Source organism: Natrix helvetica (genome assembly GCF_964273705.1).
Source record: "Natrix helvetica genome assembly, chromosome: 9".
NCBI classification, from domain to species: domain Eukaryota; kingdom Metazoa; phylum Chordata; class Lepidosauria; order Squamata; family Natricidae; genus Natrix; species Natrix helvetica.
This window is the reverse complement of record NC_138560.1, coordinates 15,572,960-15,598,823: the sequence shown is the minus strand read 5'-3', so window position 1 is coordinate 15,598,823 and position 25,864 is coordinate 15,572,960. Positions and strand designations below refer to the sequence as shown.

Genomic DNA, 25,864 nt, shown 5'->3' with positions numbered 1-25,864 from the left:
TACAGGTAGTTTTAATGGTTTTTCTCTCTCCTTATTTTCATTTTCAAAATGATCATTTGGCAACAATCCAGCTGCAATACAATAGAATGAATGGCAATAATAATAGCACTTAGTCTTAGAGTTATAAACTGCCCCATAGTGCTTTTCAGCACTCTCTAAGTGGTTTAGAGGGAAGCGATGGCTCAGTGGCTAAGACGCTGAGCTTGTCGATCAGAAAGGTTGGCAGTTCAGTGGTTCAAATCCCTAGCGCCACATAACGGAGTGAGCTCCCATTACTTGTACCAGCTTCTGCCAACCTAGCAGTTCGAAAGCATGTAAAAATGCATGTAGAAAAATAGGAACCACCTTTGATGGGAAGGTAACAACGTTCCATGTGCTTCAGTGTTTAGTCATGCTGGCCACATGACCACAAATAACTCTTCAGACAGCACTGGCTCTTCGGCTTTGAAACAGAGATGAGCACCGCCCCCTAGAGTCGGGAACAACTAGCACATATATGCAAGGGGAACCTTTACCTTTATGTGATTTACAAATATCAGCATATTGTTCCCCAACAACCTGGGTCCTTTTTACTGACCTTAGAAGGATGGAAGGCTGAGTCAACCTTGGGCCCCATGGAACTAAAAGCTGTGGGAAGAGTTAGCTCGTAGTACTGCATTCTGACCACTGCGCCACCAGGGCTCAGTGGGCAAGAGGAAAACTGGTTTGTTAACTCAAAATTGTTAACTTTTAAAAATATTCACATTTTGAATATTTTTTCCCAAAATCCTTGCAGTTTTTGAAAAATAATCAAAGGCTGTTTTTTAAAACGAATTGTATTATAACATTACAAACTGTCTCCTATATGTATCAATGGTCCCTTCCAACTCTATTCTGATTTCTGACATAGTGGGTAGAAATGCCTGATTTGCAGTGGGTCAAGTCTAACCAACCACATTTCTTCTTTATCTAATTGTAGAGAACAAGTTTGGTGTAGTGGTGGAGCTGCTGGCTTAAAAACCGGGGAATTTTGAGATCTAGTCCTGCTTTAAGCATGAAAGCCAACTAGTGACTTTGGACTAGTCCTCCTCTCACAGACCAAACCACCTCACAAGGTTGTTGTGAAAAAAAATAGCAAGCAGGAGTAACTGTATTAGGCATGTTTGCCACCTTGAGTTGACATACATATATACTGTACTAGTTGGATACCCGTGCTTTGCGACGAAACTGTGATCGGGCAATGCAGGAGAAATCCAGTTCAATCCGTTGGCTCAGTGGTGGTCAGAGATTGAAACACATAAGGAAAAATTGCTCCCGCCACCTTGAGTCCAGAAGCAGTTCCATAGGTATAAGACGTAGACATTTGGTGAGTGTTTAGTACTGTAAGGAGCCCCACTCTTGAGTGAAGGAGTGAAATGTCTGCCAGTTTGAACTGAGATAATGGAATGTGAGGCAACTGGCAGTTGGAACAGAGTTCTTTTCAGGTGGGGAGGGGGAGTAGAATGTCTAACTCCTTAGCATCAGAGCGTGTTAATTACTGTATAAGAAATACTAATGATCTGATGGTCATTTCGACAAATGCTTTCTTAGCGAGCACCTAGAAGCCAAGGGGAACATACATGTCAAATTTCAAGTTTGTAGGCTTTAAGTTTCGGGAGATTTTGTGATGAGTGAGTGGCATCTGGCTTTTATATATATAGATATAGGTCTATGTATATACTGTATACAGGTATGTGCATTCATATAAATATGTAAAAAGACAGGATACAGATCTAATAATTCAGATTCATGGAATCACTCATCTTGTAGATCTCTCCTCATCCGAAAAAATCCTCTCTTATGCTTGCCCGTCTCAACCCACTGCCTCTTGGGCATCTGAGCCTTCTATAATTAAAAAATAAGATTTAGCTGTTCGGCCTTTTGTCCAGCAAAAAAATGAGAACGCTGACAGAAGAGGGACCAGTTTCACCAAGCAACAGGTTCCCGGTCACGCCACCCCTAAGAGATCATCATCATCATCATATAATCAACTTAGATCCATTCTTACATGATTTAAAATCTTCCTACGGCCAGCGGCAGGGGACAATTTTGTCCCGCTCTCAATTTTAAATTGGGGCGAGGGGCGGAGCTTCTTGCCCAAACAGAGTTTCTATTGGACAACCACAGTCTGGTCTAATCGGAGAAGGAAGACCAATAGAGAGAGAGACAGCGGGCCGGACGCCGCGAGCTCTTCATGGAACCCGCGCGCCTGGGATGTCGTAACCTCCTGCTGGCAACGGTTGCTGCGCACGCGCAGTAGCCGCGGGTCCGGCCAGGCTTAGCGCCGCGCTCTCTCTGAGGCGCCGTTTTCCGCCGGCGGTGGGTCGTTACTCTCCATTTAAAGTTGTCTTTTAAGTGGAGGCCCGAGGGTCCCTCGGAGGTAATAATCGAACATTTACTTTCTCCTTTTGGTTTAAAAAAGTTTAAAAGAGCCCTGAAGAGTTTCTCGTTTTTCTCCCATCAGTGCTTCAACCTCTGGAATTGACATCCCTGCTTTTTTCTTGGGGGAGGGGGGGCGACGGAAAGTGAAATTGTGTACTTTGCCCCCCACCCCCACCCCAGCTTTATCCCAATTGGATCGCTCGAGACAGCGCCAACTACGATGTCCATCTTTCCTAGCCTCGACTTTCAGGCTGGGGATAACTGGAATTGATGGGTCGAAAGGGCTCCGCGTTGGGGAAAGCGGCTTAGTTTGGAGCATGCGCAGAGCTGGTGCTAGAAGGGGGTCTTGTTGCATTGGGGAAGCACCCAACCTTCCTCTCCCCATAAACACATGTATTCTCCCCCTCCAAAAAAAAATTGCTTGTTGGAAAGATATTCCTGGTATATAATGGTGACATGAATAATTAATTTACAGGTGTAATTGTCAACATGGGATACCGTGGCTCAGTAGCTAAGACGCTGAGCTTGTTGATCAGAAAGGTTGGCAGTTCGTTGGTTCGAATCCCTAATGACACATAAGGGAGTGAGCACCCATTACTTGTCCCAGCTTCTGCCAACCTAGCAGTTCGAAAGCATGTAAAAATGCAAGTGGAAAAATAGGGACCACCTTTGATGGGAAGGGAACAGCTTTCCGTGCGCCTTTGGCATTTAGTCATGCTGGCCACATGACCACAGGGACGTCTTCGGACAGCACTGGCTCTTCGGCTTAGAAATGGAGATGAGCACCGCCCTCTAGAGTCGGGAACGATTAGCACATATGTGCGAGGGGAATCTTTACCTTTACCTGTAGTCCTCCACTTATGATCACAATTGATCCCAACAATTCTGTGGTTAAGGGTGACCCCATTTTATGACTTCTTGCCACAGCTGTTAAGTGAATCATTGCATTGGTTAAGTTAGTCACATGGTTGTGGATTTAATAACTGCAGTGGAACACTGCAGTTGTTAAATAAATCTGGCTTCCGCATTGACTTTGCTTGACAGAAGGTCGCAAAAAGTGGTCACATAACACTGGACATTGCAACTGTCATAAATAAATACATGCCAGTTGCCAAATGTTCAAATTTTGACCACGTGACCGTGGGGATGCTGCAACAGTTGTGTGAAAAATGGTCATGTCACTTTTTTCCGGGCTGTTGTAACTTTGGTCACTAAATGAATGATTGTAAGTTGAGGACTACCTGTATTTATTTTATTGTGTTTAAAAGTACAGGCCATCCAACTCCAGTAGATTCTGGCTGGAAAACAAAATTAAACACATAAAAAGAGCTAAAAATATGGAACTGAATAATAGGAAAAGAATCCAAAAGTGTTATCATAAGGTGTAATACTGAGTAAATTGCATTCGGAGGAAAAAAAACCTGAGATAATGATACAATAAATCTTTTGATCTTTATAAACTTCATTTTTTAAAAATAGCACACTAAACAAATATCTTGGCTCATGTTTGCTCTTGGTCTGTACTGCATATTGGCTGTTTTGCTATTCTCTGTTGATATGATTGTAAAATTATGAGCTAGGATTTATGATCTACAAACTCTGTTGTGGAGTAGCAGCCCAGAATTTAATTCAAAAGTCAGATGATACATAGCCTTCCTGAAGACTTCTTCAGTTCTATATATGAATAAAAACATCCTGGTCAAAGTGTCTCCTGGACATACATGAGATTTTGGGAAGGTTTCAGACCAGTCGGAGGGCTTTGATTCAGTTGGGTCTGATTGCGTCATAGCTCTGAAGAACTGATCCAAACAGAAATCCATGAAAGCAATCACCAGAATTGAAATTTGACTGGGGAAGAGTGTTACCTTTTTATAATTATCCAAGTGTTATATTGTTGCTCTTATGTACTCCTTAGGTACCATCTGAAAATTCCAGATCAATTTGTGGTTCTAAAGAGAAGCTTTTATCAAAAATCAAGAATGTCGGCCTCTGGGGGAACATTTGTTGGAGTCCCCTCATCAAGCAATAATGATGGTAAATGTTCATTTTAATCCCTTAATTCTTAGAGTTCCTTTAATTTTTTTTCCTCCCTTATTAGATGAAATTGTAAAAATATTCGGACAAATAATACACTCAGTTAGGAACAATAAATTGGAGAATAGCCCCCACAGTTTGTGCAGGTTGCTACAGATTAGTCTGATCAGCTAAGTGGATCACATTGAGAGATTCACCCTCATAATTCTGTCTCTGTATATTCAGGCATGGAGAGCTGAAAGTCAGTTTAATGTCATTTGTACCACCAAGTCTGTAAAGCATTGTCTCCTGCAAGTGCTAGCCGGATAGTTCTTTTAATATTTGGATACCTTTCTCCAAATACTTGTCCTATTAGACATTAAGGAACAAGTACTACTTATTGCGAGGGATATTCTTCCTGAAGAAATTTTATTTAGCATTTCCCCCCTTGTTGTCTTTGTTTTTTTCTTTAAATTTAGAATTGACTCCTGGAATTGACACAGATTGTTTTCTTGGCAATATCCCACCCCCACCCACCCCCCGAAATAGTTTGCCAGTGTCTTCTTCCTGGGGTTGAGAAGGAATGGCTGACCCAATGTCACCCACTTGGCTTTTGTGGCAGGATTAGAAGTCAGATTTCCATGTTTCTAGTCCAGTATCTTAACCACTAAATCAAACTGGCTTTCTGTAACTAAAATGTAAACAGCACTAACCTACTTTTCTGCATTGCCTTCTTGGACAAATTTTTGATCAATCCATTTTTCTCACATTTTTAAAATGGATTTTAAATTTTACAATCAACTTGCATTCCTAATAATCTGTTTTGGTGTTATATATATATATATATATACTTTTGAAATTTATATGGTGAATCTCATGAGATGGAAACACTGTTAGAACACCATGCCCCATGCAGAGTTTAGCATAGCTGCTGTTGTTTTTCCTGTATTGAAATCTGAGCGCTACTAAGAATAACTTCATACGTCCATCTAGTTAGCTCTGGTATTTCCACGTCAGTATTTTCAGCATTCAACTTCTCCTTATCCCATATAGTGATTAGCAAAAACATACACTTGTTTTCGGAAGAGCCTGGTGCCAACATAGAACCATTTACTGCATTTAAAAGCAGTAACTAGTTAGCTGCTTCCTTGGAATAGCAGCCTCTTCCTTTATATATCTGGAAACAAATGAGGATTTCAATTCAGTGGATGGGAATATAATTAAGATCTGAGGTCTTGATTCCTAAGTAAGTTTTGACATTTTCTAAAGCTTTAACTTGTGTTTTATGAGCAACTAGAATGCTACATGATTAAAAAGTCTCATTTAATCAAAAAGGCTTACTCTGATTGTCTATCTAGATTTTATTATTAGTCATAACACTATACATTAAGAAAGCTATCATTATTATAATTACTGTAAACAGTAATTATTCTGGGCAATTTTCTAGATAATTGGTGTACACAAAAGCCAGGGTAAGTGAAATATCCGCCGATCTATAAAGTTTTGTTTTTAATTCCGGTATTGTTTTTTCTTTTCTAGCATCCAGCAGTCTCAACTATGGTTCTTCATTTCAACCCATCAAAACCCAAGTGGCCATTCCTACAGCTCACGTCATGCCCTCCACATTGGACAGATCACCTTGTCTAGCAAGTGAATCAAGCCCTCCTCAGACCACTTTGGCTTCCTCCATGCCAAATTCACTGGGTGACACAGGAGGACTGGTGTCCAGCTATGACTCTGATACTTTGAGGCAATCCCAGGCGATCAATCAGAATTCTCTTTGTCTGAATCAGACTTCAGCAGAAAATGGTTATAATCAGTCCTTGTTTCGTAGTTCTGGTCAGTCAGGTGTGGACTCTGTTCAGAAACCTATCAGCCTAAATGCTGAAGTCACCCATTCTGCTTTTCTAGATAGGCATTCTCTTGGTCCTTGGTCCCAACTCCAGATGTACACTCCAGGCAATTCAAATAGCACTTCTGCTGGCCTAGAAAAAGAATACAATAAAATACTGCAGAATACTAAAACATCAACAGATTCCAATAGAGTCTGTGGAAAGCAAGTATCCCTGGGACTTAATGCTGCTAGTATGTTTTCCACCCCTTTGGCTGCTCAATCTCAGACATCGAAGCAGGAAGCTTGTACAATACATCCACATGAAAATTGTGCACACAGTGCTTGGAAACAACATCTAGATTGTGTTCAACTGCAACTGGAACAGATGCATGTAAGTTATTTTAACCTCTGTCTATAGGGAATGTCTGCATATGTAGCTTTTCTGCCTGTAACTTTTCTGCCAGGGCTCATGAGGAGTACGTAGACCAGAGCTAATGTTGCATATAATTTTCAAAGGGAACAAATGCTGAATATGGGGAAATCTGTAGAAGTGTCTTAATTTAAAAGCCTGGTATATTCTAGTATTGTACCTCTGGAGAAATAATTCCCTGGGTGCTTTTATTGCAGGATCAAGCCTTTAGGAAAGAAAACAAGGACGATGGCTATAGATTTAGCTTTATTAGGCTTTTGAAAAGTGGTGCCACTGTACCTTTTCAAGGAGAGGTTACAGATAAAAGATATAGTATGAAGCATGGGCAATAAAATTGCATTAAACACGATAAAAGAAAAATACAAATATATACTACCAAAATTTAAAAATGCAATCTCAAAATCGATAAATATAATAATTTAAAGAAAAATGGGGAATGGAGAAGAAATTATAATTGTTATTAATAGTTCCAAAAACTATTATGACATTGCTTGAAAGTCCCTTGATTGAAAAAAGTCAAATGTTAGCAAAATAACATCAACAGTCCATCACTGCAAATTAGGTGCAGTTTTATTTTACCAATATTGTACAATAATTATGTTACACCAACTTCATATGTAGACAGATTCAGCCAAGATCTGTAAAATCCAGTGATCAATCCAGAGTCATAGTAATGATATTATTTATGTCAGCCAAAATGCAACATTAATAAGCCAGAACCAAACTTTTGAAAATTAGATGTAGTTCAAATGAATTCAGGATGGCTTTGTTGAGTTAAATGTTGCGGCTGTTGACTTCTATTTTTTGAACGGAGTGGCTTATTAACTTCTTTTAAGGAGCCCTGCCATAAAATATGCATTATCTTCTAGCTATATAAATTAATTGTTTAGTACTTTTATAGTGGCACACAATGATATGAAATTATGTCAGAGAGATTATATATGCCTGATGGTGTTTGAATATAGACTGAAATAAGAGTTTCTATGTTTTAACATGTGGAAGAGAGAACAAAAAAAGAATCTAAAGACAATCCTCCTTCCTCCTCCCCCCCAAATCTAACATTGACTTTCTCTTTGAGAACTGAATCTCATGCCTTGTCTCTGAATGTCATAATTCCAGCTGCAAAATAAAGCTTGTTACTATCCCTTGGTGAACAGTACTTCACTGCACACACTTGATCCAGCTCAGTGGGTTGGCATTGCCAGCACAAATGAAAATTTGCTCCTGGAGAAAGAAATTCTCATTGACAGGTAAGGAATTAAACATTAGTTTACCTTATAGATTTTTTTCACCAGAGAGTAATGCTTAGATTGTATTTCATATTGATAGAAAAGCAAACAATCTTTGGCATAATAAACTTCACTAAATACTCTACAACTTATTTATGAGTGGTTAAGCTTATGCTTTATATTTCCATGGAAGAAATTAAATTGTTCAAGACTCTTTTTGCCCAAATACTAAGCAGTTTTGGTGTTTGCTGTGTCAAAAACATAGGAAGAGTGAGGAAGAACACCACTTTTTAAAAAGAGGTTTTCTTCCCTCTATTAATTAAAAAGGACATCCTTGGCTTCTTCTGGTTACACTAAGGTGTAGCTTGTCTTTTAACTAGGATAACAAAGCTTTTGCTTCTGGGGTGAGTTGTGATTTCTATTGAGTGCATTTAATTGGCTTTTATTGACTTATGAGAGGAATTATGGAGATGGATAACTCTTTCTCGGTTAGCTTTTCCTCATACATCACTCTGAGTCCATGTATTGATTTCCTGCTCAATTACAAACATAAAAAAATAAATGTTATTTAACCATTTTGCTGAAAGCCCTCAAATGTTCCCTTTTATACTTTTAATTTTGTCAGTGTTAATATACTGCATGGGTTTATTCTCATAGGCAGAGACAGCACATTTCCCAGCTGGAGCAGAAACTACAAGAAAGTGAAATGCAAGTCCACAGTGCCCTCTATGGCCATCCTGCTCCTTATGGGGATATGAATCTCTTCAGAATGCAGGTAACCCTTATAACTGGTCACACTTGAAATATGCTATTGGGAAAAGGATTTTACATTCATTGCGGGATTAGAGAAGGCCTGAATGGAGAAGAGACATGCTCTAGAGCTGCTCCTTCAGGAATCTTTAATCTCTGCAATTATTTTGTCTTTAAAATCCCTTTTATTGGAGTGGAGTCAGGGGCAACTGAATGGAGCTGAGCTTTGATTGGCCGGATGCCTTTTCTAATGCCTATGCAGAGTATGCAGCCTATATTTTTTCTTTGTGCCCTGATAGAGAAACATCTGCCACTGCCTAGGATTGAACTCTTAGCCACCTGAGTATGAGGTGGCCGTCTTCACCTCTAGGCCAGCACGCAGGTCTTTTGTTCTCTAAGCATTGGAGCCTGCTTGATTCTCTGGGGAGCACACTGAAGATAATCAGATATTCTGTTTGTCCTTCAAATATTGATGTGTTTCTCTTCTTGTCCCCAGTATTTACTGAGCTCACATTCAATTTGAGCAATTCTTCAATGAATATGATGATGAGTATCAATTTTAGGAGATGTTCTGGCTATTGCTATTTTATTTAATATCTTTTGCAGGAGTTACAGCGGGAGAATATATTTTTACGGGCTCAGTTTACTGAAAAAACGGACTCACTCAATAAGGACAAAATTGAATTGGAAAGGAAACTGGCTGCTTCAGAAGCTGGTATTAAACGGATCCAGGAGATTCACAAAGAGACCATACAGAAGCATACAGTAGAATTGAAGAAACAAGAAGAAAGGGTAGGCTTTTTTGGATGAAGCCCCAACAGATGTCCCAATGTCTCCTTCTTTATATGGGAATGCAATTTTCTGTTGTAATATTTGATTATTTTAATATTCACACTTCAAGCTTTGATACATTTCATACCCTGCTGCAGTGATGGCTAATCTTTTTCTCCTTGTGTGCCAAAATCGCTGAAACCCTGAAGCCTCCTAGGACCAAAAATGGGGTGCGCAGGGGGGGGATTGTGCCGCACCCCCCATGCATGCATGCATGCGCGAACACCCCTGAACATGTGCGTGCGACAAACACATTCTGCGAATGCGGGCATGTCTCCCACATGCGCGGCAGAGACCCAAAAATCAGCTGGCCTGTGGGAGGCAGGCATGCATGTGCGGTGGAGCGCAGCTGGGCGATGGCTCGCATGCTTTCAGAGAGGGCTTCGCATGCCACCAGTGGCAGATGTGCCATAAGTTTGCCATCACGGTCCTATTGTATAATAGAGAAGTGCTATGGGAAGTGATCTTTTTAGGAGTTAATAAAAGAAAGGAGCAAAAGGTAAAGCATTAACATTTTCCCAAAATGATTGCACTGAAGTTAGGCTAGAGTATTATTACAGTGCTTCAGGGTTTCAGCAGAAAGCTAAATCCTGCTCTTTATGTAATGTAAAATGTAGAGTGGGTTCCATAACTATGTTTCTGGAAAGTATGTTTTTTTTAAACATAGGCTATGCCCCAGAATCACTTCTTTTTGTTCTACATAATGGTCTATTTTTAGGTCATGGGCATTTTTGCATCTGAAATCAATAGTATAAAGTGCTGCTACCTACCCCTGATATTCTATCCTGCAGGTCAAGTCCAGAGACAAGCACATTGAGTACCTGAAAAAGAAATGCCAAAAAGAATTGGAACAAAACCATGGGAAGCAGCAGAGAATTGAGACTCTGGAGCGCTATGTTGCTGACCTCCCAGTATTGGAGGATCATCGAAAACAAAGTCAACAGGTAGGAGGGCATCTTCTGGATGTAGCTGGCTTTGAAGAGTAGCTGGATAGTGTAGGTCTGCAAGCTTGAACAAATGTGTTAGCTTTGTGAATAGTCCCAATTGCTAGAAGGAATTCCTTTTAAGTCTAATGCTTGTGTTTGTTCTCTCTCCACCCCGACTCCCCCAACCTTTCAGTTAAAGCAGTCTCAGCAGACAGTTAGCACTTTACAAGAAATGGTGACTACTCTTGAAAGGGAGCTAAGAGATGTTCACACTGACTGCCGAGAGAAGGAGCTGCAGCTAGAAGTGCAGAAACACAAAGAAATGGAACTGCTTTCCACAGTGCGCAGGTAACACCAGGGAAGTGGAAAGAAACAAGAACGTTGTGTGGGCTTGGGACTCAGAAAAGATCCTGGAAGTAGTAGTCCCAGGAGATATTACAGGTAGTCCTCGACTTAACAACAGTTGGTTTAGTAACTGTTCAAATTACAACTGCCCTGAAAAAGGTGACGTATGACCATTTTTCATACTTATGACCATTGCAGCATCCCTGTGGTCACATGATCAAAATTCAGACACTTGGCAACGGACTCCTATTTGTGATGGTTGCAGTGTCCTGGGGTCATATAAACCACCTGACAGGCAAAGTCAATGGGGAAGCCAGATTCACTTAACCGTTATCAAGTATAGTGATTCATTTAACAAGTGTGGCAAGAAGAGTCATAAAATGGGGCAAAATTCACTTAATAAACATTTCACCTAACAGAAATGTTAACTCCATTATGGTCGTAAATCGAGGACTATATCATATGTGAGCTGTTTGGGGGAGGATAATTCTTTTGGGAGGGGATTGTGTTTATATCTCCTTCCAACACATTCTTTTCCCTCAACTGGGTGCCTGTTCTTGGAGATACTCTATTTATTACACAGTTTAGGACTCGCTTCCTTCTGAGCATCTTACAAAAATCAGCCTCACGGGGCATTTGGCTTGTCGGGTAGGGGCAACCAAATTGGAAGAGGCCTTGATGGCATCTTTATTTGCCTGCTTCCATCATGTTTTTCTTTGAATATAATGGGAATTTGGTAACATTGGTAAGAGAACCTGCCTTGTTGCTTAGACTTGATTGTGAGAATGGAAGGGCATTGTTTGTAGACAGTTTTAGCTTTTCAATTTCTCACAGACATGAAACTTCGACATACACAAAATCAAGACCAGAGGGTCTCTTTAATAGTTGGGTGGGTTTTTTTTTGAATTGGCGCATGTCTTTGGAATGGAGCAATCTTTTTAATTTGTTTTAGAGGCAGAATTATGAGACTCACTTTCAAAGGGTGAACTTACATAAAGTTGATTTCATTTAATGAAAACTGTTTCTTAGTTTACAAGATAAAATGCAGCAAATGAAGCCTTCAGTACCAGAAGATTATGCCCAAGAGATAGAGAGAGAGAAAGAAGAAAAAGAGGCTGTGCAAAAAGAATGTGATCTTCTCAGGAAGGTAACTCCACAGCTGAGATTGGAGCTCTTATGGAGGTGTCTATTCTGTATTGATTAGAAGATCGGCATCCTCTTCCTTTATGATCATTTGTATAGATCAATATTCTTGTATTAGGATCCAGTATCAATATCTCATTGATCAGGCTGGGATGTACTTGGTCAAGATTATAAACCCAATCAAAGTTTTATATCACACAAAAAATCAAAATTGACAGTCACATTCACTTAAAATAAGCATATCTGGGTTAATTCTGTAGTCTACAGTTACCAATATAGGAATCTTCCCACATTGTTTTTGAAGAAACAGTGTCTTGAGTGGGATGTTTGCCTAGTTTATTTTAAGCCTTTTAAAAAACCTTTCATCTGTTTCCTGGTGGTGATGTCTTCTCTTTATCTCTTCACTCAGTTTTGTTCTCCCTTCCCTTCCTCAGTGCACCAGTGCCTTTCCTTGTTGTATATCTATGCAACTTTTTGTTACTATTTGCACAGAAAGGATTAATTACATAGAGTATATGATTTTAAAGCAATTAATTTTAAAGTAAGTTCAATTACTATTAAACTGCTATTTTAGTGTAGCTTCTAGTGGATGTTACATATACATGCATTCACATGTGATATACATTTGTTGAAGAGGTGAGTTTTTAAGGAAAATAACATGAGAAAGCTAGGCATTATATAGATTTGATGTGGTAATTTTGTTCTTTCTCTTTGGATAAATATTGTTTACACCTTTTTTATGATGAATACAGATGTTTGGCACTTTAGCTTTTCCTTCAAATATGGTTTTAAACTAAGGCTGCATTGTATGGAAGAGGTCAGATTTGCAATAAAATAGCTTCTCTGAAAGAACCCATAAATTATGCTAATTAGCAATTTGAGTAGGTGGGATTATCCCCGTCATAAAACTTTTCAAGTCCTTTAGGTTAGATCATGTGCAAGGATATAATTGCTTGTGAGCACATTTATTCAGCAGCAGGCACATAATGCTAGAAGATGTATGGAAACATTTGATCATTTTGATTCTTTAAATTTAGATTGTGGACAATCAGAAGAAGAAATTGGATCACTTGTCTTCACAAATAAAGGTGAGCTTTTGATTGAAGCATTAAAGGCAAACTTCTTGTTGAAGCAACACTTCACCAGTGACATCATCTCAATTTGTCTTTGACTCCCAGGATCTGGAGGAACAGATTGCTCAGGATGATGGTACAGCCCAAGCTCTGAGAGCAGAAGCCTTGAAGCAGGAAAATGCATTGCAGCAGCTACGCAGAGCAGTGAAAGAGGTATAGCTTCTTTTTTTAAAAAGCGTTGGTAGTTTTAACAATTCCAATTATCAGACTGTCTGATTCTTCGCACTAGTTTTCTACTGCAGTTTCTCTTTTTGCCTAGTGTATCCTTATCCATCTCATTTTTTCCAGTTCAAATCTATAGCCTGATTTGAACCTTCCCTCTTAATTAGTTCAGAAGTGCATAATCTTTTTTTTTAATTAATGCCTGCAGTTTGAACTTTGAGTAGAATATTAGGAACCATACTTTGAAAAGAAGGTAAAATGAGGAAAAACTCCATTTGATTTAAATTTAATTAAAACAGACTTAAGGTAACGAATGTTATTTCTCTATATGTGTTAAATAAATCCCCTTTCTATCACTTCAAAGTAAAAACAAATACAGTTTAGAGGGATTACATGAGACCTGGAGAGTGCTTGTAGTCCATGATTCAAGTCTTTTGACCAGCTCATATGCTACTCGTGTTTGGCATTACTGTACTGCAAACTTCTGTCTGGTGCTGAAAATGTCTGAATCAATGAAACACAAATCAATCACAAAGTTCCATAGAATATATGCAAAGCACCTATAACTCCTTCATTCTCCAATATTTTGTTAAGCGAGGACAATTTATACCAATTCCTACTTCCCTGAAGTGTATTGAAGGAATATTATTGTATGTTGATCGTCTTTCCTATTATAGGAATTTTATTTTTTTCTGTATTTTGACCCCTTACCGTTGTCTTAATCAAAGAGAGATTGCATTTACTTCTTGGAGGGTGGAAAAGAGGAGAAATTACAACTGTCTCCAAATTGGAAGTTCTGTTCTGTGAAGCACAAATGTATTGGCATGTCTCCTGTCAGAAGACTTACAATAATTTCCACTTTCCTTTGTAAGACTATTTTCCCTGGTAGCACAAATGCAATAATCTAAACTTTGTCTTTTTCCTTTCTTGTAAAAGCCAAATATCCCAGTCCTCAAATATAACTTTTCAGTCTCCCAACTGTGTGATGGTTAACCTACAGGTATACCAGGGCTGTCAAACTCGCAGGCCGGATGCATCACACGCTGATCACGTTCCCATGCCTGGTTTAACGAAGGGGGAATGTGACAACGCGAGTTTGACACCCCGGCCTATACTATGCTAAGAATGATCTCAGAACTAAAGGCAAAAGCTGCAGATGTACTTTCTGATGTCCAAGTTCCCAAACATGTTTGTAAAATTCAGAGCTGTGGAATCATGACTAGTAAAGAATCAGAAAGCGTTTTTGAAAGCCCTGATTTTTTACATCTTATTTTTAGCTGTCTTCTCAGAACCAAGAATTGATGGAAAAAAACCTGACCTTCCAGGAGCATCACCCGCAGATGGAGCCGGGCCAGCTGCTGTCAAGTGAAACAGCCAGCCTGACCCAAGAGCTGCATAGTGAACTAGCCAGCTGCCTACAGGACTTGCACTCTGTGTACAGTGTGGTTACTCAGCGGGCTCAAGGAAAAGATCCCAATTTGTCATTGCTGTTAGGCATTCACAGTAAGTCATAGGAGCCTGTTGTCTGTAGTGATAGATTATGGTCCCTTTGTTTGTAATCCTTTGGGATTGTAATACCCTTGTATCTTTCTTAGCATGGTGTCCACAGCAAACCTTGACACCACCTTACCCAGGGACACCCTCATGGAGATCCTCCCATTACTTGGGTCCTGATAATCTGACTCAAATCTCTTAAATCACAGCACTAGCATGATTATGTTGACATGTACATTTTGTCACTTGCTGTTCTTGCCCTCCATGTAGGCACCGTTATGTCCTACCTTGCCAATTGATGTTCTTTAATAGTACCTTATGGAAGTTAGGGGGACGATACTATTTTGTGCTGAGAAAATCTTTTAACTCTTCCCTTCTCTTTATTTAAGCATGATTGCTGCTTGTGGAGCTCCCTAGAGTTTTCTTGTGTAGAGTTTCAAGATTGTGGTGTAATGGTTACATTTGTGGTATTTAGAACTATCCATCTAACTCCAAACTGCTTGGAAGTGGTCCCCATGATCATTAATAAGAGTTTTTAAAACTGCATTCTTTTAAAACTTTATAGCTGCTATAGGGATGCCAATCCCCAATGCTGATTTTTCACTGGAAAATGACTAATTAATCTGAGAGCTTTCCTCTGATTTTGCAGCTGTACATTATTCTGTTCAACAAGAAAAAGACTTGCTGAAACCAGAGACGCTTGCAAAGAAAGTGGAGGATGTAAAACAGTTACACAAAGAGATTGAAGACTTGAGGACTGCTATTTCGGACAGATATGCTCAAGATATGGGGGATAATTGCATTACTCAGTGAAGGCCAAATAAGTGGAAGATGTGAAGTAAGTTTGTACTGTGCGGGGTGAGTTTTCAAAAGGTCTTTATAACCAGTTCTGGTAAAGATGCTTCCCACAGCTGGAAATCAGATTTTCTCTTGACAGGAATGCTCTAAGGACAACAGCCTGTAAAGGCGTGGCCAAAAATATATATTTATTTTGTATCCTGCAATTCTGGATCTAGTTCCTGTTAGCAGCTGCAGTCAGGAAAATGTCTGCCAGCATTTATTTCTGTAATTTATGGCAGAAGCATTTTTTCAGACACTGCAATCATGGAGACACTCTTTTTCTTTGTAATGGAATAGCTGCCAGGTTGCGAAAGTTTTGATGAGTTAGGATTGCATATAAAATGGCAGTCGTATGTAGGAAAAAACTGAATCAGCTGTGGTAAAGCAAGTCTGAACAGAAGAAAGATCTGTTTTTAACAGGTTTTTGAAATTTGTAAGATAATCATGTACTCTCAGGTTTTTTCCAATTCCTTCCAGAAACTAGAAATAATATGATGAAGTTGTAGCATTTCTCCTTAAATGTTTTAGCTCTCCAAAGCCTGTGCTGGTTCCCCAGGTTTCTTGTGACCACTGCTAATGGCATAGACACTTTCAATGTCAGTCTGTCACCCTGGGTTCATAGGTTTTCAATGCAGATGCACTTTTTAAACTATTTTCATATCACTGTTCTCTATGCAAGCATTAACTTGACGTTCTATAATGTATGAATTCAAGTGTTGAAATGCCTTAATTCTCCTAGAAATAAACCTTTGGAAAAAGAGAAACTGAATTTTCATATTGTTGCAATGTGGGCAATTAGGTTTACACACTGTAATAGAAAGAATTACAGGTTGGTTTTAAAACTAGCCCTTCTGTGAAACAAGGTGATAATTTGTTAGTCCTTATGACTGAACAGATGAATGCTCATTCCTCCACAAGGTTGTAATATTGGAGGAGTCTTTAATGCTGTGCCAGCACTTTACAAAAAGACCTTCCATTAGGACAAGCATGGCTGGCGGTGACTACTTATGTTGATGAACTCCTGTCAACTGTAGGTAGCATGATCAATGGTGAAGGCATGTAGATGGGCTACACTTGTTCTTAAAATTGAAAATTGACCTTGAAAAGAATGCTGAATATGTTCCTGCAACATGTCAAATGTTTTATCTGTGGAAATTATTCAAATGAGAGAACTGTAACTCAAGCATTCTCCATTCTCTTGATTACAGTCCTTTTGATTACAATCCCAGCTGTAGATGTATTTAACTAAGTATATGGATGTTTGTGTAATGTAGTTAGATTGCTTATGATAAATTACTTCATTTAGTGGCGTCTCCTGTGAAGGTTGGCTGTAATCAATGCTATTTATTGTTTGAAACAATATATTTTTGACAACCCCTTGAATGTTTCTTCATATAATTAAGATGGATATTTATCAATAACCCAGGGTCGTAGATATTCCAATTTTCTTTTTTGGATGAAATTCACTATTTTTTTTATCTTGGCCCATTCTCTGGAGGACTGTCTTATTTTGTATAGATCCAATCCTTATTTTAAGCATTTTTATGTCCTTATTTCAAACCCTTCTATTCTGAACATTATTTAATTGCCCAGAGTTCTTGTGGATCAGGCAATATATAACTAACATAATTATATAAACAAAAAACTAAAATCACAGTTGCCAGTTCTTTACTTTGTGCTGACCTTCATACACATGGTGTTTTCCCCAAGAGCTCTGTCAGAATGTATCATAGTTTATGTATGGATCTAAGCAATGTGTCATTTTGTAAATATTATCTTTTAAAATCTTTTTTTAAAAATTTAAAAATGCAAAATGTAACAGCATACAAAGTTCTAAGCTTAAAACTGGCAGTAAATATGTTTACTTATTTTTCCATAAGCTACTTTTGCCTCATCAAGCCTATCCTTTACGTCCATGCTTTGGTTCCATCTATCATCAAAACAGAGCCAAAGCTATTGTACTGCTCCACTTTCTGCATTTATTTTCCTATAATTTGTTCATGGATTTTATTTTTGCTGAATAACTATATTTTTATTTTGAGTTACTTTTACTCAGTTAACCTAATTGAATAAATTTGTAAACAATGGTTGCTATTTGCTAGTAGACTATCTGGACACGGTAAGTTTATTGTGCCACTAATTTGTATACTTCCTTGACATTCTTCTAAAGCTTTAGACTACATAATAGTGTGATAATGCACACCCTTGTCAGTCCATACACTATTTGACATTTGTTGGTTTGCAGACCGCTATTTCCCAAATTCTGGTACACTTGAGATGCAATAGTTATAATAGCTAGTATTCTACATTTTAACAACTTACTATCCTTTAGTAAAAGTTCAATTTTTAAAAAAAGGAGCTACAGTGTTTGTAAAGCTATGATCTGAACTTGTGACAGAACCTGCTTTATTGTCAGCATTTGGCAAAAAAATTGACTCAAACCTTTTGTACAGGTATAGGGAAAATTTCAGGGGTATAACATTTTATTGTGTTTGCACACAAGGAAAATCTGTTTATATACTGGTATTCTTATTACAAGAGTAGAACTTTTTAAAATAAAGTATATCCTTAATACAAGGATTGCACTGAATTTCACTGTAAGATTGTAGTTTACTGCACAATTTCTACATTGCATTTTCAAAGTAGGAATATCTCCTTTATGGAAAAGCTGCAACTGTTCGTTGTTTTAACATATTTCTTTCAGAAGAAATTATTTTAAAAATAAGAAAAAACTGGTTTTGGTAGAGTTAACCTAGTTGCTTTTAATCAAAGTTTATGGAATGTTTTAAATTCCAGCCCTGATTTTTTGGACCTAATCTCTGACTCTTAAATGAGAAATTTAGAAAATGCATTTTCATTTCTCATTGATGTAAACAGTGTAGCAATAAAATTGCTGCATATCCATTCAGATTCAATTTTTTTTGAAAGTTATTAAAATAACTAAGTGTAAAAGTATAGCAGTTGCCTAAAGCCTATAGCAGAAGTAAAAAAAGATCCCACCTATTTTTATAGCTGCCCTTTTCCATCTTTGCTAATAAAAGAAGGATGGGGATTCGTAAAAAAAAAAAAAAAGCAAAATGTGTGAAACAGAGACTTAAGTTGATCAGTGGAGCAATTATTCTCTATCCACCACGACTCCATTTGCGCACACAAACACATCAAGAAGCGCTGCCAGTTGATGAGTCAGAGACCTTCCATGCCCGCAGAGCAGACGCCCCCTTTCCTTGGCAGCCACCCCAGCTGCGTTCTGGGCGGGGGACCCCGGAAGATCTGCAAGGAGGCTCGCGGCTGCAGCTCCGGAAGAGAGGAGGAGGAGAAGCGGGCTGGCTCCGAATCTTTTGCGACCCCCTCCAGCAACTCCCTCTGGCCGCAGCTGAGCGGAGCCTAGCTTGCCCGCCTGTTCCGCATGCTCGCGGCCGCTCAGCTCATTGGTCTGGCTGCGGTCACGTGCTGGCTAGGCTTGGGGAGGCGAGGGAGCCCTGCCCACCCTTTCGCTTCCTTCCCAACCCATCCATCCATCCACTCACCCACCCACCACCGGGCAACCCAGCGACAGGGAGCGGCTGGAAGCGACCGGCAGCCATGGCTTGTCTCACCATCTACAGCACTTCGGTGACCGGTTCTCGGGAGGTAAGCCCCGCGCAGACCACCCACCCACCCACTAGCGCCCGTCGGTGCCCGCCCCTTTGCAGTATGCGCTGCCTACGGGGGTGGGGTCTTTCCCCCCCTCTTCCTCCCCTTCCCCTGGGGCGGCTGCCTGCGCGCCCTCCACCCCAAACGGTCCTGCTCCCTCCGCACTTTCCTCCCCCCCCAGCCAGCTCTTCCAGATGTGCTCGCCTCTGCATCCTCCAGCCAGAACATCTGGAGGGCGGGCAATGACTCTTAGCTCTTAGGTGGGCTTCTTTTCCCTTTAGGCTTCCCGCGAGGGTGGATCCCTTCAGTGTAAGGGGAGCCACTCCTTAATTGGCTTCCAAATTCCTACCCACGCCCGTGGAGACCCTTGAGCGATTTGAGGAAAACCTGAACGGGAAGAAGTCCAATCCTGTGACAAAGGGGAGGGAGGGTCTTCCTTTACCAAAGGCTTTTCCCCCACCCCGAGGCATGGAGCCTTCCCTCCCTCCCTCCTTCCTTCCCCATCCCCAGCAGTGGAGCCATCCTTGCTTCTATTGGGGGGCTGCCATCTCCTTGATCACTAGTGGAGATCAATACTGCCTGTATTTAGCTAGGATTGGATTCATTCACTGGAAGTATGACTCTGGCTCTTAGTGTTTTAGTTGCCTCCTCTGCATGGTGATTCACCCTCTTCCCCTTTTCTCTTCCTCTTCTTTCTTTTCCCCTCGTTTGATATGCCCGCCCCACAGATCAAATCCCAGCAGAGCGAAGTGACCAGGATCTTGGATGGAAAGAACATCAAGTACAACATGGTGGATATCTCCCAAGACAATGCCCTTCGGGAAGAAATGAGGACCAAATCGGGCAACCCCAAAGCCATTCCTCCCCAGATTTTCAACGGGGACCACTACTGCGGGGTGAGTGTGACCCCCGGCTGTAGGTCGTAGGTGCTCAATTGTACATTACTGTTTGGGAGAATTTTCCCTGGGACAGTAGTAGCAACGTTAAATATTTTGCATCTCATTAAGAACGAGCCACTTGAATGCATCCTAATGGGTTAATGCCAACAAAACTGCAGACTTATCCATGCAGTCGCCAATAGTCAAAACTAACTTGAAGGCAAAAAAATAAAATAAATAAAAATAAAAATAGTAGAGGTGCCCACTACCTCCACAACAAAATGAATTGGCTGGTTTCTTAAAGTAAATGTAAATGTAGATTTAAAGCCAAGGATTTATAGCTCCTTCGCCTTTAGCAAGAGCATAAAAATGTTGGGAGGTAGATGAAGAATCAATCATGATCATGGTAAATGTCCTTGAGTCAATCTCCTGGCATGGGAGTATCCGTGGATTTGGCTACAATACAGATGAGGGAGGCTTGCAGTGCCACTGACTTTTTCCAGGGTGTGTTTCGTTTTTAACTCCCCAGTCTCAGCTGCGATCTTGAATTTCCTGGTAAATATTATGCCCATCCCTCCTTGATCAATTTTTCCCCCCTTTCAAGGTTGGCTAAGTGCTGCCATCTGGTGTCTCTCACAATTGTTTTAGGTTAATTGCTCATCTTTGGGCTTTGTGGGGTTTTTTGCTTTCAACCTGGACTTTGTTCAGTTCTGTTGGCCCCTTTCAAATGAGAATGAATGTTGCCCTTCTCTCTGTGCTCTCCAATGCATGCTGGCCTTATGTTAACCAGAATTCCCTATCAGCAAAAGACTCTTGGCTAGGCCAGCTGGAAATTCTGGCTTTTAATAATTAACTTGCAGTTTTACAATCACAAGGTGGAATATTGGCTCTGGCAGCCTCATTTTGTGACTAGGCCAAGATTTTGATGCTAATGCTAAATGAATGAATGACCTGTGTCTGAAGTAGCTCAGAGTAACAACTCCTTGTGTACAATATGACTGGTGGCATGCTTACTTGTGTCATTTTGTATGGTTTAAAATGGTGAAAGGAAGCTTCTATCATCCCAAATATTGCCAAGTTACAACTCCCAGCATCCCTCGATATTGGCCATGCTCATGCTGGCTGGGGCTGCTAGGAATTGTAGTTCATCAACATCTGGAGTTGTAGTTCGTCAACACTCTGCATCTGGAGATTCAGATTCCTCCAGCAAATGTTTAAATGAATTTTTGTCCTTTTTCAAATATGAAGTGTAGGGCAACCCTTGCTATTGCCAAACATTTTTAATAGCATCTGTTACAGTGAAAGTTCCTTGAGTAAGTAAAAGGAAAGCTGTAATCTTGCTGGGCTTGGCATGAAACTAGACACGGAATCTTGCTAAGACGGGGAGGGAAAATACCATCTCTTTCTATACATTTCCATCCTCTTTTGGGTGCTTATTACAAAATGTCTCAGACTATAAAATGAATCATTAATGTTAGGGTGAGGAAAAGTTATTTGGTTTGCTGACAGCAGGAGGAAATATTAATAGACCATAGTGGTGCATTTCTTTGAGAGGAAAATGAATATTGACTCCAGCCTAAATTATGTTCCCGAGCCATTTCCTGACAAAAGTCAGAGGGTCATTTGCAGAAGGAGCAGCCCTTTGGGCATAAGGATACTCTCCTTTTCCTTCTACCTAAAAGTATCTGTAAAAAATCTCTGATTGTGTGCCTTAATACTGAGACTGACAAGGGACATACTGCAGGTTAAAAGGCATTTACTCTGAAAATTCATCATGTCAAAGTGATTGTTAACCTTGTTCTGTGAAGAAAAAGGATTTTTCAGACATTGTCTAGACTGTATGGACTGTATTAATGCTGAAAGTTGCAGGCTTCTCCCTTATCTTGTGTGTCCAATCACACTTGGCCAATAAAGAATTCTGTTCTATTCTAAGTTCTAATTTTTATTCTCTATTCTATTTTCTATTGTCTATTCTGTTTTCCATTCAATCCCATTCTCTATTCTATTCTAAATTCTAAATTTTATTCTAAATTCTATTCTATTTTCTATTCTATTCTCTAATCTATTTTCCATTCCATTTTCTATTCTATTCTATTCTGTATCCTCTTTTCCATTCTATTCCATTCCATTCTACTCTATTTTCCATTCCATTTTCCATTCTATTCTATTTCCATTCTATTCTATTAACTAAATCCTGAGTAAAGGAGTGACTCAGTTTGTATCAGACAGACTAGCTATGAAAGGAAGACAGCAGGTGATATATAAGGTATTTGTGGCTTTCACAGTAATTGTGGCTGGATACACCCTCAGGCTGGTGTCTGAGCAAAAGCATTAGTGAGTCATTTAGTTGAAGACTTTAGGTGTATCTCCCAGGGATTCTGCAGATGTTTCCACCAAATTATTGTTTTCCCTGTGATAGAAGGGGACAAAATACATGGAAGCAATAGTATCAACTGTATTTAAGCAATGTAAGTATAATTGTATTACCTCAAACCTTACTTTTGACGTGATTAACCTCTCAGTTGTTAAGTGAAGATAAGTATCTAGAGAGGATTACAAAGGAGAGGGCTATATAATCAGTTTTGATGCACAAGAAACAGGCCTTTGAACCTTCTGTAATGAAAACTGTTCTGTTTGGCTCCAGAGGCTGTTTTGGTTTGATGCTAAGGAATTCTTAGCCTTTCACTGCACATATCCCTATGTTTTTTAGTTCATTTTTCTCCCACCTGGCAGGACTACGAACTGTTTGTGGAAGCAGTGGAACAGAACACCCTGCAGCAATTCCTGAAGTTAGCCTGAGCTGGCTTCTTCCCTGCCCCACGTGAAAACCTTCCTCCCCACATGAAAACCATCCAGGACTTGGAAATTCTGCATTCCAGATGGATCCACCTCCTAAGTGATTGTCAGCTCTGCGCGACCAACCTCTTCTCCAACTGCCTCTGAATTGCATTCCCTCTTTCACTGTGGTCTCCAAAGACCGGCTCATTTGTTCCTTCAAATGCAGCTGGGCCCCTCTCCTGTGCCTATGGGGGTAGACTGATGCTAATCTTCTAATTAAGGACCTTGGGAAGCAGAGCTTTCCCCTACCTTTCCCTCCCGTCCCCCTTTTCTTTCTCGAGCTCAAACTGCCCTTAGTATTAAAAGGGAAGAGCTGGTTGCTTCTTCCCTTCTTATCACCGTACGTCCTTCAATGTGCAAACGTCACTTCCCCTAGTTCCTTTTTCATTTTAACCCAGGAAAAAGAGCAGCAGACATCTGCTCTTGCTGGGATGATTCTTGTCTAGCAATGCAAAATGTGCTGCACATGGTTTTGTGCTCCCGTTGCCTTCTCCGCCAGCTGTTAGCGGGGGGGGGGTGTATGTGTCTATCTTAAAATAGGGTGAGGTAGCCCAGCCATTCTTAAAGTGGTTCTCCAGAGGGGGGCCAAGAGCATTTCTCCTATCTAGTCCATTAGTGTTTTTTTTTCCTTGTGTTCCACCTGGCAATGGGAACAAAAACCATCCCTCCTGCTCCCCAAGGGGGGGAAAGGCAATTTCCACTCTATTTCAGCCTCAGCTGTTTCCTGCTCCCCCCCCCCCCTTTTTTTCTTTTTTCTTTTGGAACTGGCTTTTTGCAAACTTGGACCAAGTGCATTTTCTTTTCTTTTTAATTTCTGAAAGCAAAATGTAGAAACAGCCATGTTTTTGTTAAGATGCCATTAAATATTGCTAAAAACCTTCATCCCAGTGGTTTGGTTTTTTTTTTTAATGGTCTGGTTGGATGCAGAAGTTGGAGGCTACTCTCTTCCTTCATTTGGAAATCTGTTTTCTAACTCTTAGCAACTCGATTGCTTTTGTTGTTATACTTGGGCAATATTCTCTTTCTTTTAAAAAAATAAAATCCAAATGTGCCGGAAGAATGGCAGAAGTGCAAGGAAGTGTTTGGCACAACTGCCTCCTATTTAGATATGTATCTAAAGTAGGATTTTAGTATTTGGGCTTTTTGCAACCATTTGTAATGTGAGGCTAAATCATTGCACTATTTTGTGCTGTAAAAATTGTCCCACAGTTCAGTGGCCAGTTTTTTTTCTCCAGGAAAGAGACTTTCCACAACATTTCTCTAGCATCAAAGTACGAAGCAATGTGCGAGATTGCCTTTTAGTGAAAATAATGCAAAAGGGAAAAGAAATAAATACATCTCTCAAGAGAACCTTAATGCATCCTGCCCTCCTTAAGGACCAATCGGCATCATACTCCCAGAGAGGAGGAAGTAGTAAGTAGATATAAAATGTCAGCTGCTGTTGTACTTCACAGTTGTGCAAGAAGTTGCCAAAAAGAGTTCCCTTGTTCATGGTACATGTTATTCATTTCACCCACCCAAACTAAGTGTAGGTGGAAAACATAGTTGGACTATGGCGAAATTGGCTTACTACAACCTCCCTCTTGTACGCACACAATGCTGCTTTGGTTACAGTACAGATAAACACTTGAAGAATGAGTCTATTGTTCAAGCAGAGAAATGGGGAGGAAGAGAAACACATCTGAGTACAATATGCAAAACCCAAACCCTAAATCATAGTGGGCTTGGCTTGTTATGCAAATTCAATTAAGATACTACAGTTAAGTATACCACGGTTAAGCAAATTTTGGCTGAGCATATTGTATTAAGGTATACTGAGCATTAATTAAAGCCATGTTTTGTAACTGGTTTTCCCACTTGCAAAGTATGGCTGTGAAGGTTGGATCATAAGAAAGGCTGAGCGCCAAAGAATGGAGGCCTTTGAACTAGCGTGCTGGAGAAGACTCATGTGAGTCCCTTGGACTGCAAGGCGATCAAAGTGCCCAGTCCTAGAGGAGATCAACCCTGAGTGCTCTTTAGAAGGCCAGATCCTGAAGAGGAAACTCAAAGACTTTGGCCACCTAATGAGAAGGAAGGACTCACTGGAGAAGACCCTCATGCTGGGAAAGACTTGAGGGTGAAAGAAGGGGACAGCAAAGAAGGAGGTGGCTGGATGGAGTCATGGAAGCAGTCGGTGTGAGCTTAAATGGACTCTGGGGGATGGTAGAGGACAGGAGGGCCTGGAGGAACATTGTCCATGGGGTTGTGATGGGTTGGACACGACTTCACAACTAACAACAACAACAACTATTAATGAGGGCATTGTCCAATGGGAATATTTTGGTGTGTTTATGGCCCAAATAGCATCACACAGAATACTTTCTAAAAATCCTGGTTGAAAACCTAATATCATTATTTTTAAACATAGGGCGATCGGCACCAGTTCTCGAAAACCAGAAGCCAACTTACTGCTTTTTTGCAGCTTGGGAACAATGGCAAAATGCTTGTTCTGGCATTCTTAGCCCTCACAGATTCTAAAGAGTCACCCTCAACTGAGTATTAGCCTTACCGCATCTGTTCTGTAAAAACCCGGATGACGCCCACACGGCAGCCATCAGCCCCAAATCAATAGCCCAAAGGGTTATCCCAATTTGTCAAATTTTATGGATCCATGGTGACAAGCAACTTTAGTGATTAAGAGACCTATTCTGGTGACAATGAAGCATTTGTCCAGCCCACAGCTCTTTCTGGGAAGATACTGCCTGAGCTGATTGCAAGCATCTTATGTGTGTAGCATGCAGTTAGCAAGTTGTGCTGAAACAATTGTGGTTTAGTAGCACCAAAAACTGATTTTTAAAGTTCAGAAAAAAAGCATCTAGCACTTTTTATACCTACCGCCCACTTTTGTATCTCTGTTAGTAGTAAAATTTTCTAACCGCCACCGGTTCCACAGTAATGGTGATTCATAAAGTAGGGAAGTAACTTTACTTTATAAAATTTATAAAG

At 40.1% G+C, this 25,864-nt stretch overlaps 2 protein-coding genes across 2 annotated transcripts; both read left to right on the top strand.

Moving 5' to 3' along the window:
* The first annotated feature begins 2,206 nt into the window (after positions 1-2,206).
* CEP85 (centrosomal protein 85) lies at positions 2,207-17,615 on the top strand. Its single transcript, XM_081961924.1, has 13 exons — positions 2,207-2,398; positions 4,316-4,434; positions 5,953-6,638; positions 7,797-7,927; positions 8,564-8,681; positions 9,263-9,448; positions 10,279-10,431; positions 10,607-10,761; positions 11,788-11,905; positions 12,939-12,989; positions 13,080-13,187; positions 14,474-14,699; positions 15,340-17,615. The coding sequence occupies exons 2-13, from the start codon at positions 4,380-4,382 to the stop codon at positions 15,501-15,503; spliced, it is 2,151 nt and encodes a 716-aa protein (XP_081818050.1). The 5' UTR covers positions 2,207-2,398; positions 4,316-4,379; the 3' UTR covers positions 15,504-17,615.
* A 1,220-nt stretch (positions 17,616-18,835) lies between these two features.
* SH3BGRL3 (SH3 domain binding glutamate rich protein like 3) lies at positions 18,836-23,761 on the top strand. Its single transcript, XM_081962002.1, has 3 exons — positions 18,836-19,160; positions 19,892-20,059; positions 22,775-23,761. The coding sequence occupies exons 1-3, from the start codon at positions 19,113-19,115 to the stop codon at positions 22,838-22,840; spliced, it is 282 nt and encodes a 93-aa protein (XP_081818128.1). The 5' UTR covers positions 18,836-19,112; the 3' UTR covers positions 22,841-23,761.
* The last annotated feature ends 2,103 nt before the right edge of the window (positions 23,762-25,864 follow it).

Coding starts and splice junctions, on each gene's coding strand:
- CEP85 (XM_081961924.1), top strand. CDS start 4,380: ATGTCGGCCTCTGGGGGAACATTTGTTGGAGTCCCCTCATCAAGCAAT. Junction 4,435..5,952: donor CTCATCAAGCAATAATGATG/GTAAATGTTCAT, acceptor TTTCTTTTCTAG/CATCCAGCAGTCTCAACTAT. Junction 10,762..11,787: donor CTGCTTTCCACAGTGCGCAG/GTAACACCAGGG, acceptor ACTGTTTCTTAG/TTTACAAGATAAAATGCAGC.
- SH3BGRL3 (XM_081962002.1), top strand. CDS start 19,113: ATGGCTTGTCTCACCATCTACAGCACTTCGGTGACCGGTTCTCGGGAG. Junction 19,161..19,891: donor CGGTGACCGGTTCTCGGGAG/GTAAGCCCCGCG, acceptor CCCGCCCCACAG/ATCAAATCCCAGCAGAGCGA. Junction 20,060..22,774: donor ACGGGGACCACTACTGCGGG/GTGAGTGTGACC, acceptor CCCACCTGGCAG/GACTACGAACTGTTTGTGGA.